This window comes from Vicugna pacos, chromosome 13 (assembly GCF_048564905.1).
Source record: "Vicugna pacos chromosome 13, VicPac4, whole genome shotgun sequence".
NCBI lineage: Eukaryota > Metazoa > Chordata > Mammalia > Artiodactyla > Camelidae > Vicugna > Vicugna pacos.
The window spans coordinates 34,151,011-34,166,516 of NC_132999.1; the positions used below are offsets into that span (position 1 = coordinate 34,151,011).

Genomic DNA, 15,506 nt, shown 5'->3' on the forward strand with positions numbered 1-15,506 from the left:
CCTTTTCACATACTCTGCCTCAGCCACTTCATTTTTGTGCTGAAGGTTTCACCCTGCCTTTATTCTCTGATTCCCAAACCAGTATCTCTGGCTCTGACGTCTTTTAGGAGCTCCACGCCTACTAACTGCCAGATGTCTTACAGGTCCCATGAACTCAATCTGTCCAGAACAGGGCCATGCCTCCTAACTGGTCCTCTTCTCAGTGAAAAGCAGTGATTTCTGTTACCTACTGAGCTCTGTGTGAAGTGCCTTACTGATTATTTTTAAAAATACTCTGGCTCATGAAAGGTCTTACAGAGTAACTAACACAACAAAGGTAGGTATTATCGCCAAGAGGAGGAACACAGGCTCGGAGAGGTTTACTTAACAGACCCGAGCTCAGAGAGTTAACGAGTGGTCCCCTGAACTCAGGTCTGTCTAATACCAAAGCCGCGTTCCATTTCAGAGGCTTATCACCACCAGCCCCAAGCTGGAAATCTGGAAGTCATCCCAGATTCCTGCTTCCCCAGCCCAACCTTATCATTTCCTTTCCACTTCCTGAGACTATCCCTCTTGTCTCCATTCTGACTCTGTTCCAGTGCAAGCCTAACGATGCCCCTGCCAGACCTTGCTGGCAACGTTCTTCGCATTTGGGGTGGTCAGGGGCTAGAGGACCAAGCCTAGGTGGACACCCACATGAGCACTGTTTCCTAGCAGCCATTCTGGGATAGATTCAAACATGCTGTGTCTGGCTCCATTCATCTAGAGACCTAGGAGGGAGGCCTTGGACAAGGGACCAGAGAGTAGGCCTACTTGTCAGGCTTGAGGTCACGGTGCACGATGCCATAGTTGTGTAAGTACTCCAGGGCGAGCACGGTTTCTGCAAAGTACAGGCGCACCATGTCCACAGGCAGGGCCCCGATGTTCTTCAGCAGAGTGGCACAGTCCCCTCCTGCAACAAGCCCAGGCCACCATGAAGGAAGGACCCAGCGCCCTGCTGTAGATGCTCTAAGGGGCCCAGGGGAGACAGGATACCCTGGTTCTACAGACTGTGATCCAAACCCCTTTGCTGCTGCTGTGGGTGGGACACACAGAGTGGAGGGAAGTAGGAGGGGAGGGGGCCTATCAGTGGCTCTCAGAGAGGGAAGGAACTCAGGCCTCCATGCCTGTAAGCTGACTTACAGGGATAGGACTGTTATTTTAGGATGGGAAGTCTGCTTATTGTAAACACATCTGGCTGAGACTTCAGAATTTGTGCATTTATTTCCTTCCTGTTGGCTCTTCTTCAGTTTTTCAGTAAAGTAACACTGTATACTCCCCACAGGTACCCAAAGAATTTAAAGGGGAGTTTTGTTCAGCTTCAACTTCAAGAATTAGGCAAAATATCTCTGGAAGCTGTACACAGCGCTGAGAAGGGGACAGGGAAGGACACTGGCAAAGCTGCTGCCCTCTCCAGAGCTGCGTCCCATGATACTCTTCTACTCCATCCCCAGAGCATCTTGTGTGGTCCTAAGGGCTGTCTCCTTCAAAAGCCATCAGCCAGGGCAATGGCTTTTCTTTCTTCTGAGGGCCTAAATGCAATCCTCTCAGCATCCATCCCTTGGCTTTGGTGGCTCTGCCACCTCCTTTGTTTCTGCCTGGCACCAGCAGTGGAAGCTGTGCAGGCTTTGGGGTACAGGAATTATAGCTGTGGGACTGATGCACCCTGTTCCAGAGTGCCTCTCTCATTGCACCTGACAGGGGCAGCCTCATGGCAGCTACTGCTCCAGAAGTCTTTTCATAGGAGGGGCAGGGAGGCCTGTGCCCAATGCAGCCAAGTGGTCTCTGAGATCCTAAGGCAGAAACCAATGACAAAGACAGACTGGAAAGCTGGGCCCTGAAACTTCACCCCTACACAAAGCTGTAGGCCTCTGCTCAGACTGGGCCTTGGCCTCCATGGTAGGCCGTGTTTCCCCTAGTACCTTCGACATACTCCATCACCATGCACAGGTGGCGCTTGGTCTCAAAGGAGCAGAACATGCTGACCACAAAGGGGTTCTCAGCAAAAGTCAGTATGTCTCGCTCCACGAAGGCCTGCTGGATCTGGTTCCGCAGGATCAGGTTCTGCTTGTTGATCTTCTTCATGGCAAAGCGCTGCCGGGTGGACTTGTGCCGCACCAGGAATACAGCCCTGGAAAACAGCCCATCCGCCCCACCATGGCCCTCGGTGCCTGAGTGGTCTCTACCATCCTGAGCCTGGATGGTCAAACTGCCTCCTCTCACACCTTATAAATGCACAGAACAAAGGAGCAGGGGGGTACTTGTCAATGAGAGGGATCTGAGCCCCCTGCCCAGAGAGCTCTTCAATTTTCTGATATACAAGTCCTAAGGACACAGCTCAGCCCTTCCTCAGAGCTCAGCGAGAGGAGGAGTGCCACCAAGAGGAGAGGGACCCTGTCTGGGAAAGAGCTGTGCTCACACGTCAGAGGGAACTCAACTCTTGCGTCTCTAGGAGGATTTGAGGAGGGAGAGGGTCCACCCTGAGGCACCTGCAGCCTGGAGGATTGGGCATCAGACATTTCTAGAAGGAAGAGCCCAAAGGCTGACTTGGCTCTAGTCTTGGCCACACCCTGGTCCCTGCCTTTACCCATAAGCGCCATTGCTAATGAGCTTAATGGTTTCGAAGTCCTCTTCAGAGGGTGTCTTCTTAGATGTCAGAGAAGCCCCACGGCCCTAGGAGACACGGGAAAAGGCAGGAGGCAGGAATGCTTTTCAGAGCCCACATGCTTAGGGAAGATGTGACCCCAGCATCCACTCAGCTCTTCGCCCTGCCGCAGCCTCCTGCTCATTCTTCCCCAGCAGCTGAATAACTTCTCAGACAGTGTATGCAGCCACCCACTTCCTCATCCCTCCTTCAGACACACACAGGCCTCACAGCCCTCTGCCTCATAGGGCCCAGGCCCAGGACTTGGGCAGGAGCTCAGGATCTTACCTCAACTGAATCATCTGTCTCCGGTGTGTCAGGACTGTCATAGCTGCTTAACTGGGCCATTTCTAGAAACAAAGCAAGGACACAAGAGAAGAGCGAGCGTGGCAATGTCAGACATCTTAGCAGTCCACTCATATCACATGACAGGTGCGTGTAAGGTAGGCACTAATGCTTTCTGCATCAGTCTGGGAGGCAAACCCAGTCCTGCAGCTCTAGCCTCGGTGCAGGCACAGCTTTTGGACTTATTTGCCAAGTAATATTGCCACTTCTATTTCTAGAAGTCCAATGCCATTCAGAAGGCCTGGCAAATTCTATAAAGCTTCTCTCAAACTTGGGACAATGGAAAATAGGGCCTAAAGCTGGGCTATTGGTCCCCATTCTGCAGGCCAAGACATTGCTTTGCCAGATGGCGTCAGGAAGCAGGAAAGGCAGGAGTGGGACGCTAGAGACTAGGGACTTGGAAACCCACCACTCATGAGGGGCTCAGTGTGAAGCCCCAAAGAATGGAGAGATCTTCTAAAGCCCTGAACAGGGACTACCCCAAAGACACAGGAAGACTTGTAAGGCGGCAGCAGGAGAAGCAAGCATGCAGAGGAGGGGACCATTTTTGAAAATGCGATTGTGGTCCTTTGTGTTGATCTCTTTTGACCTTAGGCTCTAAATCCAACCGAACTGGGCCCAAGGCAATCCAGTTTGGGTTATCTAAGGAGCGGCGGCTTTGTGACAGAGAACACAGAGTCCCACCATAACTCGCAGGCTCCCGATGCTGTGTTGTATCCATGCCCAACTAAGCCTCTTCTCCAAGTGGCGTCCCTGCTGTTAGGGCTTATAGGCTGTGGGGCCTCTTTGCAGCCACCAGGCCGCATGCTCACCCTCTAGTGGATCCCGTGTGAGGCCCAGCTGGCTAACGATGTAGCGGGGAATGTCACATTTAATCCCTTGTCCCTCTTTGGCGTGGCCCTCAGCTGCTTCTAACAGGTGGTAGAACTCTTCAGGGTCAAACTCCTGTACCAGGGAGAGAGGTAGTCAGTGGTGAGAGCTATAAGCAAAGGCTGCTGGCCTCTCTGGTTTTACAGCATATACCCAGAGTGCGATGAACAAGACGACTTCCTCTTTGTGACGGATGCCCCTACCCCTGAATCCTAAGAAACACCATGATTCAGGGATCGGGAGAACGGGGACAAAGCTGCCTCACAGGTCACTTCCAGATCGGACATCCTAAGCATCTGCTGTCTTTATAGCAATAAGAGCCAGAGCTTTTGGTTTCAAGAGAGCTCAGCCTATTCACCTGGTCCAAAACCTTCCGCCAGCCAGACGTGGTACCGTCAGGTATGTCCCCGCACCCAGCTCAGAGGGGCAGTCCTGGCGCAACCTCAATCACGTTTCACAGCCCTGGCAGTACACACACGCCTTCAGGTATCTGCTGTGTGCTGGGGCTGGAGAGCCATGTGAACACGGCACAGAAGTCCTTGTCTGCTGGAGCAGGTAACAATGAGGGACCCACTTACTAAGTGTCTACTAAGTGACACACTCCGGGCTGAACCCTGATAATACCTGTGACCACGGTGAGGAAATCAAGGCTCACAGATGCATGGACCTGTCCATGGCCACAGAGGTAGGAAGGAAAACCAGCACTCAAACCCAGGCCTGACTTCAAGCCCCTACTGAACAACGGACTTCACGTCTTGTGGGAGAGGACCCTGCTCAGCACAACCCCCGCCTCCTCTGCGTTCTTCACCTCTGGTCTCACTGTTTTGGAGAACTCTACCACTGTCTATCTGGATAAAATCTAAGCCAGACTGGAAGTCCTTTTACCTTCTTCTTCTTGTCTCAGTCTCTGCCTAGTCAGAATGTCTACCTCATAACCCTAACCTCCTCTTCTCTGCTCTCCCACCACTGTCCTAGCTTGGGGCGCTCGTCTTTCTCACAGGGGTCATGTTAAGTGCCTCTGCACTGATTTCCTGGCTCACCCTGCCTTCTCTTCCAATTCACTATGCAGGCTGCAGCCAGAGTATCTTCTTTAGGACTAAATCTGATGGAGTATTTATTACTCAGAAAGAAACAGGAACCAATTAGATACATGCAATAACATAATAATAACATGAATTACATGAACCTCAAGAAAATTATGCTGAGTGAAAGAAGTCAGAACATACTATGTGATTTAATTTATATGAAACTGTACAAAAGGCAAACTTATCCATTGTGAAAGAGCAGATACGTGGTTGCCCGGGAGTGGGAGGCAAGGTGGGAAGGGGAAAGGGACTGACTGAAAAGGCACTCAAGGGAACTTTTTGAGGTAAGAAAAGGTTTTCCATCTCCACTGTGTGGTGATTATACAGGTGTCTATTTGTTAAAACTCATGGAACTGTATACTCAAAAGGGGTATATTTTATTATATGTAAATTACACCTTAAGAAAGTTAGTTTAAAAAAGGTAAATCTGACCATGTCACATTCTCACCTAAACTTTCTGACGGCTACAAGTGGCCAAAGATACATGCAAACTCCTGAGCCGAGGGCCCAGCACTCCCCACGATCTTGCATGGCCTACCCCTACACCCGGGGTTTATCCCTCCTAACTCCTCAGACAGCCCCAGTACTCTATCAAACGCCGTTTCTCATGGCCCTCCCCTGGCAAACTCATAGTCATCCTTCAAATCACTGAATCAGCTTCACGTTCCCCAGGGCACGGAACGTCCGCCCCGAGGAGACTGGAGCACCTCCTTCACCACGTCCCTGTTGCACCTTGTACTTTCCTCAGCTGCAACACTTCTTGCAATATCGTAATTATTATTTACACGTTTCCATGCCTTACACCCACGGCACTAAAAGACAGAAACCTAACTCTGCTACAGAGGTGGCATCGGGCCCCTGCTTTGTTCACATCTGGGTCTCCAGTGTCCAGCAGGAAGTAGGTACTCAGTACAGTGTTGCTGAATGATCAACTGAAGAGAGGACTCAACCTGTGCAAATGAAACCGGCCTGTGCTCCTAACACGCAGGGCCCTCACTGGCCTGGGGCCTGCCCAGTGCGGCGTGGGCAGACTAATTCTGCTCCCTGACACCCACCTCAGGGGCACACACTTTTCCTCCCAGGGCCTCCTTGGTCTCCCGGTGTTGCGTGTCATATTTAAATAAGGACTTCAGCAGCAGAAATGGCCGTTTGGCTGTGGCAGAGTACTTCCTCCAGAGCCCCCCCGCCCCCGCTCCCTGGCCTTCAGCACCCCCACCAATCTTCGCAGAGCCCACTCACCAGGCACTCCAGGAGGCGTGCTGGGCGGGCAATGACAATCATCAGCTTTTTCACCAGCTGCATCACAAAAGCCACTTCTGAACTCTCTGAGCGCTCGTGAGCCTGTAGAGAAGAGAAAGGCTGCTTAAGCCATCCACGGCCCAGCGTGGCTGAGAGAAGCAGGACCGAGCTGGGCAGAGCTGACTCTAGGGACAGACACTGGAAGCACAGAGAGCTCTACAAAGCGAAGACCTTGGAGAGGGCCAGTGGCTGTGCGAGGGAGGAGGCTGCTCCCCTTTAGAACACTACCTGACACCACAGGACGTCACACAGAGGCACAGCTTCACCTGCTCCTCCATCCAGCAGGCCACACTTACCCTCCAGGCCCCAGCTCAAGGCGTGGCTCTCAGTGGAGCCTTCATGGACATCACTTTCCACCACAAACAGACTGCAAGGGACAGAAAGACCTCAAAGCAGGAGACTGATGCGACCAGAAGGGATTCAGAAAGATCACTCCGGCTGCAGTGTGGATGGAGCACTAGAGAGGGCAAGCCTAAAAGCAGGAAAACCCACGAACAAGCTACTGCAACAGTGCAGATGGGACAGGCATAAATCAAGGCAGTAAGAATGGAGAGAAGTGAACAGGCGGGGCCATTTCAGGGTAGCCCGGAGGGGTGAAAGAGGCAGGAGGAGAAGGATAAGTGCAACTACAATTTTAGGGAAATTTCATTTAAGCCATAAATGAAATAGGAAATTAAGAAGATAAGCAGTTGAGGCGAGGATAGGCAGAGAGCATATCCCCTTTGGTTTTAAAGAAAAAGCAGGTAGGTGAAAAAGGTAAGTTCCATTTTGGACTCACAGAGTTTGAGGTACCTCTGCTAGACACTTTCTCAGGTATCTGCTCAGCCCAAGAGTCTTTCTCTTTTTTATAGAAACTGCTCTTGACTTCTGGAGCCACATTTGTATTGTGTGGCTGAACTTACCCTCCCACCTCCAATAGCTGACCAGAGTGGATTATTTTCCTAGGAACTTAAAAATGGATTGAAAGACAACTGTTAATATAAATGTGACAGGACTGTATAAGCCACCCTTGGGTGAAAAGGATGGTCTACCAAAGAGAGAAAAGAAGCAAAGAGGAAAACAGCGATCAGAGAAGGCAGGCGAAGGCTTCCTGGGCCTTCCTGGGCTTTCTAGCTCTGGTCCCTTCTTAAAGCCTGGTTGCATTCCTGTCTTCAATTCTCTAAGACCCATCTTTTCAATTTTTATAATTAGTTTCACTTTCCTGCTTAAACTGCTCTGAGTTGGCTCTTTACCACTTGCAACAAGGAATACTAACCAAGGTGGGAAGTGGAGAAGGAGTCCAGTAAACAGCTGGGGACACTGAACTCAGGAGAACAGGGCAGGAGGTGGAGGGGAAGCAGCCACAGGCGGGACCCTTCGTGGATGGATGACAACTGAAGACACGGGACCTCATGAGGCTGATCAGAGACCATGAAGAAAGGAGAAAGAGGTGCACGGATGCTCAGGAGGGTGCCCTGGGGAACACCAGCATTTACGAAAAGGAACTTGTGAAGGGGCAGCAAGACGGCAAGGCTGGACAGAAGTGCCATGACAACCGGAGAAAACAGGTCAAGGAGAGGTACTCACTGTGTAAACCTCTGAAAAGAGGTGAAGGAAGATGAGGACTGCAAGAAGTCAGAGGATTTGGCAACTTTGGCCTGAAACAGTTTTAGTGCAATAATGGGAAGGGAAAGTAGAAGGCAGAAGACTGAGTAGTGAATAGGTTGTAAGGAAAGAAAAGTAGCAAATGAGGATCATTTAAAAAAATTGGTTGTCAAATGGAGGGGCTGGGCACTTGCTGTTATCTTGTTTATTCTTTTAAAACTTAGCCCGAATATCAACTCTGTGAAGCCCACCTAAGTCCCCTGTCCCCAACACACACACAGACACACACACACATGAAGAACAAGAAAAAAGGGCTCCCTTGTCTACGTTCTCCTGGCTATTTGCTCACAGCACATGGTCCCAGCACGTCGTTTTATAACTGTCTGTCTCTACAACTACACTGTAGGGCCTTGTAAGGCTATGTCTTTCCTTTTCTCTTCCCTCACATGCTACGCCTAGTGTAGGTGCCTCTCACATAGCAGGCGTCAGTGTTTGTTGATTAAGCGTTTGAAAGTGTATGTTAGGCTCTTGAATAAGAAACCTGGGTATAGGTTCGAGCTCTGCTACTCAAGAAATGAGTTACCTTGGACTAACTTAGCCCCTTTAAGGTTTGGTTTCATCATCTGTTTATTTAGAGTAAAATAACCATACCTTCCTAACAGTGTTGTTGTAAAGATTAAATTAGATAATGAGATAACACAGTATCTAGCACGTATTAAGTGCTCTATAATTGATGTTTATTATTTTAAATGTAAATCTTACACCATTTTAAAATTTAAAACCATTCAATAATTCCCTATTGCCTTCATGATAAAATCTAACCTCCTCACAAGGCCCTCGGTCTTTGAGTCCTGAGCCCCACTCTAGGTCTAACTCTTCAAATTCACCTACCAATGTTTCCCTGCAGCCATTCTTCACTCTCGTCATGACACACTAATTTACCTGCAATTCCTGGAATGTAGCAAGTTCCTCTGCACCGCTGAGAGGTTGCTCACATTGCTTCCTAGGTCTAGTGAACTCCTCCTACTCGTCAAGACAACTTTCCCTGAACTCTCCATGCAGAGTCAGCACATCCTCCTCTGTGCTCAGAACTGACCTCTATTTAGTGCTCATCAATTACACTTCTATAATAAACAGAAGTGAGATCATTCATACAGAGCGCTCAGGGTGGGGTCTGGCACATGGCACACTTCAATGATAGCTGTTATTTTTACTTTAATACCTGTTGATGGGTCTGTAACTTCAGGAGTCAATAGCAAGCTCCTTGAGTCAGAACCTGCACTGACCTTTTTTTCTGCATTCCCAGGGCCAAGGAAATTAGGGAACAGAGGAATGCACTGGCTTCATGTTCAGTACTCTTCCTGCTGTGCCAAGCACCCTACCTAGGAAATGCCTCTGGGAAAATCCTGAAGGTTTTGGGCAAGGCTCTGATTTCAGTATTTCAGATCAATCTGAGAAATGCAAGCACTGCTGAAAGTCACTCTGGTTGATCCTTCACCTGCCTCAACCCTTGACTCCTATCCATTGTTGAACTGTTAAGAAAGTTATTCTTCAACAGAGGCAAACAGCTGCCAGTATTTTCATAAGACTTTAGCTTTTTAAACTCATACTTCTACAATGTTTGAATTTAAGTATTACTTTTGAAATCAGAGAAAAACATTTTTGAGGAAGGAAGTAATTTTTCGTCTGTAAATCAAAACCTTTCTCATTGTAACTCTTGTCCACTGGGCTAGTATGCCTTTTAGGGGACAGAGAACAAGCTGCTACCTATTACATGAGAAATCTTCCAATATTTGACAGCAATAAACATTGTCATCTTAAGCTATTCCCTTGCTAGATTCAATTGTTTTCTAAATTAAAAAACAAAACAAAACAAAACAAAAAAACCTTTCTGCTCCTAATTTCTAGACTGATACCCTGAGGCCCTGTTTGATCAGTAGCCTGGGCTCTCAGCTCACTTGGTCCCACACCAGTGTGAAGTCGTGAGTCTGGAGGCAACAGGGGTCTGTCAAAGTGACACGCAGAGCCCTGGGGGAGACAACACATCTCCTCTCCCCTAAACTGCGCTAGTGGTGCGATATGGGTAACTGTGATCCAAGTGGGAAGGCAAATGAACACTTTATTGGAGAGGTGGGAGGAAAGCCAACACTGGAGCATGAAGTGGTATGAAGCACTTGACCATCCCTAGATTACTCTGCCCGGAGATGTGTCACATTGGGGAGGATCAGGTCTCCAAGCACATCAGTCCCTACTAGGGAACTTCTCACCAGCAAACAGATAAGCCCGGAGTGCAGTCCTCGGGCCTGCTTTCCCTTGGCTGATGAGAAGCAGTCTGAAGGTTCTGCTTACACCAAGCTTCTACTAGAAGAGAGCCCACTACAGCCACTGGGGCTACTTTCTGGCTTTGGGTTATAACTCTCCTAGTTATATATTTATGAATACTACTAATGTTGGTGCCTCAGACAGAGTAACTGGACTTAGAAAAAGAAGGACCCACAGCACTGAGTTCTTCTGATACCAATCAGGCTTCTCTCAGTAATGCAGAGGCCTGAGGAAAAACCGACATCCACCGGCACCACACATGGGGTGTGCCCCACACCGCAGCAAGGAGGTGGCAAGCAGGCTAAGAAGGCTGGGAACACCATGGATGCCTTACTCTTAGCTTGGGACTCAAACCCCACTACTGTGTGGAGGATTCACCGGAGTTCCATCAGACACTCACATCTTGCAGGAGTTTTTCTAAATTCTCTTGAAGCTCGTAGAAGTAGTGTGAGGTAATGAGGCCACTCCGAGATTTATCCAGGCAGTCTCGGGCCATCTCAATCACCTGATGATGGATAAAGCTCAAGGTTCCATCTGCCAAGGGCAACACGCTGTCTGGAGTGTTGGAGGAAATGAACTCTGCTAGATGCTCTTCCATTTGTGCAGTGGCCTGTGAATCAAAGTAGGACAAGTGACTCTTCCCCTCTAATCCAGCTCAGCTGGAGCTAAGCCTGAGGGCCTGGTAATAGCTTAAGGATGGGCTCCGTGATCCTCATTTCCTGATGCTGCATTTGGGGAACCTGATGACTGGAGATGTGAAAGATCACCTTCAATCAAGTTAAGACATTATAATCAAGGCCCCCTCTCTCCCAGCCTTGTCCACCTCCCCACTGCTGAAGGGGCACACTCTCCTGCTCTGCGCACAATGAGGTTCTGTTCCCAGCCTTCATCACGTGGCCTCACACCTCTGTCTGTTTATGCTGTTCCCTGTGTGTAGCTTTTTCACTCTGCCAAGCATGCCTGGCAAATTCCTCCAGATACCCTTTCTCTGGGGAGTGGAGAAACAGAGGCTCTGTAAATAAAGTCCCCAGACTCAAAGTCCTCTGCTGACCCCTCTTCTCCAGCAGTCTGGAAGCCCCTGTGCTATATCCTCCTCCTCCTCCTCCCCTCCTAGATTGCCTCTCCACTGCCCCCAACCCCACCTCCGCCTCCGCCCTGCACAGCTCCCGGCTTCCCACATGGGATGGCTGCAAGCAGCAACCTCGGGCATTACTAGTCTCCTTTAAAATGGACCCTTACCTTGGGGAATCTTTCTTTGTATACATGATTCATCATTATTATTTCACTGTCAAAGGAAACTGGTGACCGTCCAGGGCTAAGTAAGAAAGAAACAATTGTGTTACATTAGTGCCATGGAACCACAGAGGAGAAAGATGCCCATCTCAGAGCCCCTGCCCGCCCGCTGTCTGCAGCAGCCACACACTTCCACCTTAAGCAGTGCTAAGTTCCAGAGCTCTCCTTGTTCCTGAAGCTGCCACCACACCTTGTTCCGCCATCTTGAGCTAGGCTACCTTCCTGTAAGAGACCTGGCCTTCACCAAGACCTCTGCCAGGGCCTGAAAAGGCCTAGAAAGGAGGAGACCATTCCTGAGGCCACTGGTGGCTCTTCCAGGATCACCTCCCTCAGAATAAGACTCTCTGGTCTTCTTCGTTTTTGGCCAGTGGGGTTGGGCATACCCTAGCACATTCCAGGAATCAAATTATATCAAACCACCAATAAACAACCGAAGGGAAACGGTGTATATCTAACTTTTTCCAAACAAGCTACAGCCAATGAAGCTAACTTAGGCTCTCAACTGGGGGATGAAGGAGGCCAGTCCAGCCCGTAGTGAATTATAAACCTGGGTCATCTAAATCTTCCCCTTTGGCCCATGTGTGGTTACATCCTCTTAACGGATTTCAAAGTTTGAGCCACACAGCTGAATGGCTGTTTGGGTCCTGCCCAGGGTGGCGCCCTGACACGTGATTCCAGCTGAGCTAAGTTCGCACTGTTCCTCTCTGCCCCTTCTCCCTGCAGCGGGCCATGGTCTGCCTGCTGCATTAATGCACGTCACCAATCATTTTAAGAGTAATCTTCAGGGAGTTCCCTGAGGTACTGTAGTCCTCTCAACCTCAAATGGCCTAAAAGGTGCCCCTGTTTCTGTGTGGACTGAGGGCACCAAGATTAGGCATTCCTCTATGTGAGACAAAGGCACTGGGCGCCATTCTCACTCATGTGTATGTCTGACCCTTTGACCTGCAGTCCCAGTCATTATCTTCATCAGTCTGAACTTGAACTAGTCTTTGTTGTCTGGCTCCATTCACTCCCTGACACTCAACAGTGCCAGCATTACCTGGGGGGATTTCTTTCTAGGAGGCACCGTTCCTCTGGGCTCCCACCCCGAACATATTAGCCAACTTATTATTTCCCAGGGACCCTGGAAAGCTGAGCTCAGTCGTTAAAGCCTTCCTCGTTTTAATTTTTACCTATTCCTTAACCTGGAATTTTGGCACAGATTTGCCACCCAATGCCAAAGAGAAGAGCTGGTTTACTCTATGGAATCCACAGATAAATCAGCTGTTAAGGTTTGTATGGTTTGACGAGCCCAGATGATTCAGGGAAATGAGACAGATTCAGATGGGCATATAGTTCTGCTTCTGAAATGGGCTTCGTCCCCGAGTCATCCACAAGTGTCTTCAGCAGCAACTCTTTAGTTGGCCTAGTTCACAAATCCTGGGCCTCCAGGTTCTCCAGCCAGGGAACCATTAGAGTGGATGGTACTATCACTCTCCTTTCACTGAATGGAGTCCAAAGTGCATTTCTACTGCCGACTACTTTCAAAGGGAAAAAACGTGACCACTTGACAGCACCTATCTCCTGGGGTGGCAGGTTGAGCTGTACTTGAAGCCAAAGGGCTTGAGCTTCACTGCGCTTGTCTCATTCAAGCTGTGCCCATGTGCCAGGCCAGGGGTTGGCAAACTGGCCCACAGACCATATCTGGCCTGCTGCCTGCTTTGATAAATAATGTTTACATAATGTCTGCAGATGATTCTGGACAGAGTAAGTAGCTGCCAGAGATGGTATGGCCTACAAAGCCTAAATTATTCACTACCCTGCCCTTTATGGAATAAGTTTGTTGACTCCCATGCTGTGCAGACAAGCTGAGCTCCAAGGGTCCGGGGCTGTGCGCAGAGAGCGCCCTCACCTGAGGCTGCGGGAGCGGGGCCGCAGGGCTGGGGACTGCCGGCCCTCCTCATCGGGCACACTCTCTGTGCTGAAATGCTTCGTCAGGAAGTGCAGCTCATCAGCTGTAGGCTGGAAGGGCAACTGGTGCAGCTTTTCCTGCGAGGAGCATGATGACTAGAGGGGACAAAGTTAAAGAGAGCATTAAAGACACTCCGAGGCAGTCCAAGAGCGGAGAAGTTCTAAAAATGGTCAGCGGCTCCCCAGTCAGCACAAACCTGGCCAGCCCACAGCAGGCACCTTCCTCGCTCCCCCTTAAGCCTCCACTGTGCACCATCCCATTCATCTCCACCTTTCAGAGCCCTCAGTCCCAATGAAGCCAAGATAATCTTGTCCTTCACAAGTCTTGCAGGGGGTCAGACCCAGACGTTCAGGAGGTGTGAGAGCTGCCTAATACCTAGGGAGCCTCCTTACATGGCAAGACACAGACGCTCTGCACGGACCCTTTGCCCTCAGTGAAGCTCAGGGCTAGTTGGAATGGCAATAATTAATAAATGACGCTTCCTGGCTTATTAGGAAATGTTCTAGGTATGCCCAGCCTGCAAATGACATCCCCGTAAGCTGTCCCTGCTACAACCTTTGGAGAGCCCCAGGGATGGCTCAGCAGTGTTTTCTTTTGGCTGTCACCCAGAGGGCACCTGTGCTGAGGCTGTGAAGCCTGCGCCCAGGCACACGTGAAAGAAGAAAATCCAGCAGGGAAGAAAATTACTGTTAGCTCTGGAACCCAAAGATCAGATGACCTGAAAACAATTAAGAATTCTAAACATGGCCCAGTGGCTGCGACTCCAGATAAGGGCCCACTGGAATCAAAAGAGAGCGTGTGAGGGAGTGAGCTACACTGGCATCCCACCACGGCCGCTGCTGTGGCAGCGCGGCCAGCGCCAGGATCGGTGAGTTCCCACCGCCCCGGACAAGACGGACAAGACGGGCTATGGCAGCAGGAGACCTAACATCACAATTTCTGATCAGTAACAGATGAAGGATCTGGGGTTTAAATATCTAAATCCACTTACAGTCAAAGCTGCAGTGCCACACTGAGAGAACTCTGTTGCCACTCATAAGTCTCAATACTAAGAAAGAATCAGAATTCTTTTTGACTAACAGTGCACTCTTCTCTCATGCAATGTTATGATACATAAGGTTGGAAATAGCTAGTGGAAGATTTCCACAGGGCTCTGCCTTGGTCACATTTTTATAAATGATTTTGGTGGAAATTACAAAAAAGTATCCTCACCCAACTCCAACTAACATGAAGAAAAACTGGTATTTTAAGATATTCCAATAAAATTAGCTGGAGCAATGTGTTGAGTCTATTAAAACTTATAGAACAGGAACACACACACACACACACATCACAAAATATATGACTCTTACCTTGGGTCTGAAAAAAATCACCTGTTGAGTAAAAGATTATGGGGAGGGGGTATTTACTAGGGAAAGACCGGAAGCTTAAGAGCTGCCAAAAACACCAGTGAGATCTTTGAATTAATTTAAGAGTAATATCTAGGTCAAGGGAGGAAATGATATTCCTCTACCTGCTTGGGATTTATGAATAAAGAGAAACTGAGCTGAGAAGCCCTGGAGAGGTGGAAGACAGGGGAATGCAGCAACAGGGGAATGATTTTACATGGCTTGCAAAGCCTAAAATATGTATTATTTGGCCCTTTACAGAAAAAGTTTGCCATCCCTGTCATTCTGGCTTCATAAAAGCTGCTCAATGAGGAAAACTCATTTTAGGGTCAACTGTACATAGTGAATATTAGGACATCCATTGTGTTTTAGGTTAAAATCTCCTCTAAAAGAGACATAACTGGAAGCTTTAGAGACAGGCCCAAGTGTTTTGCTGATATACATCAAACTTGAATATCAAATAACACTATTCCTTCCCTTCTTTTTTTGAAAGGGAAAAAATGAAAGAGGAGGAGGAAGGTCTACCAGGTCTTTGGGACATGGGATGGGTTATCTGCTCTTGGCTGCAGTTCTAGAAATAAAATAGGAGACCAAGGGAACCATGCTTAGCCCAGTGCCCGGCCTCACTGGCAAAGCAGAAGTCCATCCTCAAAGCCCTCCTCTGACTCCACTAGGACTAACTGATGCCCAGAAACATGCTGGTTAAT

General features: G+C 49.1%; 1 protein-coding gene across 5 annotated transcripts in view; it reads right to left on the bottom strand.

Annotated features, from left to right (window-relative positions):
- MAST2 (microtubule associated serine/threonine kinase 2) overlaps positions 1-15,506 on the bottom strand; it is a 178,234-nt gene that overhangs the window by 7,985 nt on the left and 154,743 nt on the right. For all 5 annotated transcript variants that reach the window (XM_072974530.1, XM_072974529.1, XM_072974528.1 and 2 more), the window contains 9 exons: positions 13,352-13,506; positions 11,407-11,482; positions 10,568-10,777; positions 6,202-6,303; positions 3,820-3,952; positions 2,951-3,012; positions 2,606-2,691; positions 1,941-2,149; positions 793-931 (listed from right to left, as the gene is read on the bottom strand). In XM_072974530.1, coding sequence (XP_072830631.1) covers positions 793-931; positions 1,941-2,149; positions 2,606-2,691; positions 2,951-3,012; positions 3,820-3,952; positions 6,202-6,303; positions 10,568-10,777; positions 11,407-11,482; positions 13,352-13,506 — 1,172 coding nt within the window. The remainder of the gene's footprint in view (positions 1-792; positions 932-1,940; positions 2,150-2,605; positions 2,692-2,950; positions 3,013-3,819; positions 3,953-6,201; positions 6,304-10,567; positions 10,778-11,406; positions 11,483-13,351; positions 13,507-15,506) is intronic.